Raw genomic sequence first — 4,681 nt, 5'->3', positions numbered from 1 at the left:
GACTCAACAGAAAGAAACAAAGACAGCCAGAGACAGAGCCAGTCCCTACTCCATCTGCCAGACTGAGAGCGAGAAAGACCCTGATGCAAGGAGACAGCCTATTTCCAGAGAGAAAGAAAGTGAGGCGGGAAAGACTTCTTACTGAGAGACACAGGAAGACAAAAGAGGGAAGGGGCAGGGAGAGAAAGAGACACACATGCACACACAGAGAGATGTGTATCTTGAGTCAGACCATCCAGATTTGGGGCAGAATGTGGGGAATTAGCTACACTCCCCGCAAAGAGGTTTTCTCTTTCCGGTCAGGTCTCTCAGGCAGGGGTCATCGCAAAGGATGAAAAAATAGTTGGAAACAGAAATAAAAATAAAATAATAATACACAGAGCCAAAGATATAGTTTATAAAGGTTTATGAAAATAGACAAAGGAGGAGTCCAGATGGATATATTTCTTCCCGAAAAAATATATCAAAGACTGAAACTCCACACAGGTATTTTATAGGGTAGATACAGGCTCCGGTTGCCAAGGGCAATGGGATTTGCATACTAACAGGCAGTTTGGTTTAGGGTCAAAGTCTTCTAAAAGGCTACTACAGATCCTTTAACTAACTCTATCTAGGGGAACAATGAATTACAAAATCTTCTTAGGGCAAACTTCTAAGTTTTATGATAAGGCTATTACTTTAGCAAAAAACAGAGACATCTTGGCTCCGGTGATTGTGTTCTTGGAGACAGAGAGGATCTCAGAAGTCAACATGAGCTGCGCTTTGTTTGTGTTAATTACTTTAACCGTCTGGGCCCGGCTTGGGCATTAGCATATCTATTTGATCAGCTCCCTCCAGCAACCTTTTGGTCCTAGGTGAGGCCTGTCTTTCTTTCAAAACAGGTGAGAACCATAGGCCCAGTTTACAGCTGTCTCTTTGAAGTGCAGCTGTTATTGACCAACAAGCCGCCCTCCTGAGGTGAGGCAGCTTTTGAACTAACACATTTATTTTTTCTTTAAGGCAAAGCCTTATTTGATTGACTTCTGAAATCAAATCTTGTCTCCAGAAATACAGGGGGCATTTCTATAACTCAGTATTCTTAGGCTCAACAGCAGAAGGGAACAGAGAGGCATCCAGACTCACCAAGACACAAGACAGAGGCAGTAACCCCAAAGCCTAGAGAGAAGCAGAGAAAGCAAGGAGGAAGACAAACACCTACCCTCAGCAATAGAAAAGCCCTGCTCTGACCCTCCACCCTCAATCCCTGGTCACCCTGGCCCCTCTTCAAATGTAGGAGGTCCCAGTGAGGTGGCTTAGCTCTAAAGATGGCTGCCACTAATTTCTTCCTTCATGCTACATCCCCATCCAGAGGAGCCCTGAGCCACCATATTAAGAAGTGAAGGTTATTCTGCTGGACAGAGGCCACCTGGAAGACGACTGAAGTGCCAGACATGTGAGTGAAGAATCCATCTTGGATGCACAGCCCTAGCCACCATGTAACTGCAACTACCTGAGACCCCAGGAAGAGCCACCTCACTTAGCCCAGTCAACCCACAGGACCATGAGAGATAATGAACTGTGGTTTTAAGCCACTAAGTTTTAGGGTACTTTGTTACACAGCAATAGACAACCAGAACATGCAAGAAAGGCTACAGAGGCCCTTTTAAGGCTTCTGACACCCCCACCCCCATAGCCCCTTCACAACAACCAAAATCAATACTAGCCAGTTAGACTTTCAATCCCTTTAATTAGGTGCTCTGAGGAGAGGACAAAGTGGCAGACAGGGGTGAGGAAGGTGGTGCTTCTTGAGCCCCACTCGGCAACTGGTCAGTCCTCATCCTTAGGCAGCTGGATCTTGCTGGGGTCGAAACAGTTGGATTCCATGATAGGGAGGCCATTGGCCTCTCGGTATTTCACAAGCCTCTCAGCTTCCCGGCGGGACCACTCCTGCATCCTGGAGGCAGCGGCAGTAGGGGTAGACGTTGAAGGAGCTTCACTGGACTCCTATCCCCCATTTCAGGTCCCCATTCCCCAATGGTACAAGGACAAGATTCCTGGCCAAGTCCCCCTCAACCTCCACCCCTGCCTCCACCCCCTACCCATCCTACTCTCTCGGACACCCATGAACCTGTAGTCAGGCAGATAGGCCACAAAGGTGCCACCAAGAACCATGACAATGGAGAAGCCAAAGAAGAAGACGACCCGCATGTTCCAGACGTCCAAAACAGGGTCCTTGTCATAACCATGGGAGTCTGGGTTCTGTGGAAGAGGAGAGGTCAGTGAGGGATTCCTCCTGCTCCACAAAGCCTTATGCAGGCTCTGCAGAACCTGGTCTCCAAACTCCCCTCCCTCATTAAATTCCTATTTCTATTCTTAGGATGTGTCAAGCTCCCTCCCACCACAGGGCCTTTGCACTTGCTCTTCCCTCTGCCTGGAAAGCCTTTCCTCCCGATCTAGTCATGGCAAAATCTGTCTCATCATTGAAGGTTTTGGCTTCATCACCACTTCCTTTAGGAGGCATTCCCGAGTCACTCTATTAAGTTGAACCACAGGAAACTGCTATTTTTATAGGTCAAAGATGGTTGCATATTGGCAATTTCTTATGGTGTAACCTGATAAAATAGCCCCCTACACCCAAGTCACTCTTCATCCACTTATCCTGCTTAACTTTCTTTCTAGCATTTATTTGTTTACCAAAGTAGCACCCCAGACCTTTTGTACCACATTATCTTATATTATTATCTATTATATTATTCTACATCATTTTTTTTTTTGGTAGAGACAGGGCCTCGCTATGTTGCCCAGGCTGGTCTCGAACTCCTGGCCTCAAGTGATCCTCCCCCCTCAGACTCCCAAAACACTGGAATTACAAGCGTGAGCCACTGCACTCAGCCTATATTACTCTATATTATTGTTTTCTAATATTTCACATGTTTATTTTCTGTCTTCCCCACAATCATGTAGGCTCTATGACAGCATAGGCCTTATCTGATTTTCCACACTGCTGTACCTCTAGGTCCCTGAACTGTACCTGGCATACAGCAACCCTCAATACATATCTACACAATGAACAAATAAATGAATAAGCATCCTATATATCCAAGCCCCTTAACCAGAGGTTAGTTTTGATTAAGTACTTACTATGTGTCAGGCCTTTTCACATACACAAACCTCACAATACCTCAGTGAGGTGGAACATGACAATAATAGACACCTTCTAATGCTGAGTGCTTATGAAGCGTCAGCTGCTGTTCTGACCATTTTGACTCATTTAATTACATGAGGCAAGTGTGCAGTATTTTATTTTTAGAAGCTGTCCTATTACTTTTCCCATTTTACAAACAAAGAAACTGAGGCACTTTCTATGTGATTGGTACACAAGAAAAAAAGAAACTGAGGCACCAAGGGGTTAAGCGACTTACTCAAGGTCACACAGCTGGGTAACTGTCAGTGCTTGGATTCCAACCCGGGCCACCTGACTTCACAGCCTTTTCTATTAATACAGCACAGAAGACCTGGTAGCCTTAAGTTCAAATACCGGTTCTACCACGTATTCAGTTATGTGAGCTTGGGCAATCCACTTAACATCTCTGTGCTTCAGTTTCCTCAGCTGTAGAATGGATATAATAAATAGTAGTGCCTACCTCAAAATCGGGTTGTTTTGAGGATGAGTTAATGTACTTTAAGTGTTTAGAACACAGACGGCACAAAGCAAGTGCCTTATCAGTGTTTAGTATTATGGTTGTCGTGCTATAGTGCTTCTCACGTGTTTTGAGCGCTGCCCACTTCAAGTTTGATTTCTGTCTGCAAAATAAGGCCAATCCTACCTCTGGCCATGGACCGAAATCAGGGGACAAAGGAGGAAAACAAGCTATGCAAAATTCCCAGGTCTTCGAAGATTTCGCCAGTTGCGCAATCCTCGGCCGCCTAAGAATGTCCTCTATGGCGCCCCCCCGTCTGCCGGTCCCCGATTGACCCTTCCGGCATTCTGTTCCCCCTCCCTCTCACCTTCTCATAGAGGTTTTCGTCCTCGGTATCTGGGTCCTCCTGCCAGCGCATGGTCGGTTCTGGCGGCCGCTTTCCCGCCACAGCGGACGGGGCAACCACAGCCCTGGAGGAACCGGATTCCCAGCGAACGCGGGCAGCCGAGAGCCCTCGCGACGCCACTGCCACCGAAAGGCGGCGAGCGTACAAACTTAACAGCCCACCCGCCATGACAGTGCTGCAGGGTTTCAAGGGCGGAGACGGAAACGCGACTGTGCGCAGCTGCAGTTGGACCAAGCGCGATAATTATCGCTCCGCCTCCGCCACACTAAATAGGTCCCGGGTCTGATTTTGCTTTCAAATGAGGTAGGGCCTTTAGGAGCCCACTCTACCTCCCGTTGTCATGGTCTCGCGGGACGAACCATTCTCTTATCCTCTAGGTCAGGCTGAGAAATCTTTTATTAAGTCTCCTCATTTCCTTGCTAGGAAGAAAGCGGTGACATTTGGATGGATACAGTTCCTAGCCAATGGCCCAGAGATTTCCCTTGCCCTTTGGGGAGAGAGGTGGAGCTTCCTCTAGTCTTTCATTTTCAAAGGAAGTCAAGCTTCTAAAAAGCGGGCCTTGCCGGATTGGCCAATAGCTCCTCTTGTTCTCCACTTGCAAGGCGTTTGCTCGGGCAGTGGGGAGGTGGCAAATGCTTGCCAATCAGAGCAGGCC

At 47.4% G+C, this 4,681-nt stretch overlaps 1 protein-coding gene across 1 annotated transcript; it reads right to left on the bottom strand.

The window, feature by feature from the left end:
* Positions 1–1,706: 1,706 nt before the first annotated feature.
* NDUFB11 (NADH:ubiquinone oxidoreductase subunit B11) lies at positions 1,707–4,522 on the bottom strand. The gene is made up of 3 exons (XM_069463477.1): positions 3,988–4,522; positions 2,108–2,238; positions 1,707–1,933 (listed from the first exon to the last, which is right to left on the bottom strand). Exons 1-3 carry the CDS (start codon positions 4,192–4,194, stop codon positions 1,807–1,809), a joined length of 465 nt encoding a protein of 154 aa, XP_069319578.1. The 5' UTR covers positions 4,195–4,522; the 3' UTR covers positions 1,707–1,806.
* Between the last annotated feature and the right edge of the window lie 159 nt (positions 4,523–4,681).

Source organism: Eulemur rufifrons, chromosome 30 (genome assembly GCF_041146395.1).
Source record: "Eulemur rufifrons isolate Redbay chromosome 30, OSU_ERuf_1, whole genome shotgun sequence".
Classification (NCBI taxonomy): domain Eukaryota; kingdom Metazoa; phylum Chordata; class Mammalia; order Primates; family Lemuridae; genus Eulemur; species Eulemur rufifrons.
Note: the sequence above shows the minus strand (reverse complement) of the source record. Positions and strands in the feature narration are given on the sequence as shown.

Coding starts and splice junctions, on each gene's coding strand:
- NDUFB11 (XM_069463477.1), bottom strand. CDS start 4,194: ATGGCGGGTGGGCTGTTAAGTTTGTACGCTCGCCGCCTTTCGGTGGCA. Junction 2,239..3,987: donor ACGAAAACCTCTATGAGAAG/GTGAGAGGGAGG, acceptor CCTCTTCCACAG/AACCCAGACTCCCATGGTTA. Junction 1,934..2,107: donor GCCTATCTGCCTGACTACAG/GTTCATGGGTGT, acceptor CGCTGCCTCCAG/GATGCAGGAGTGGTCCCGCC.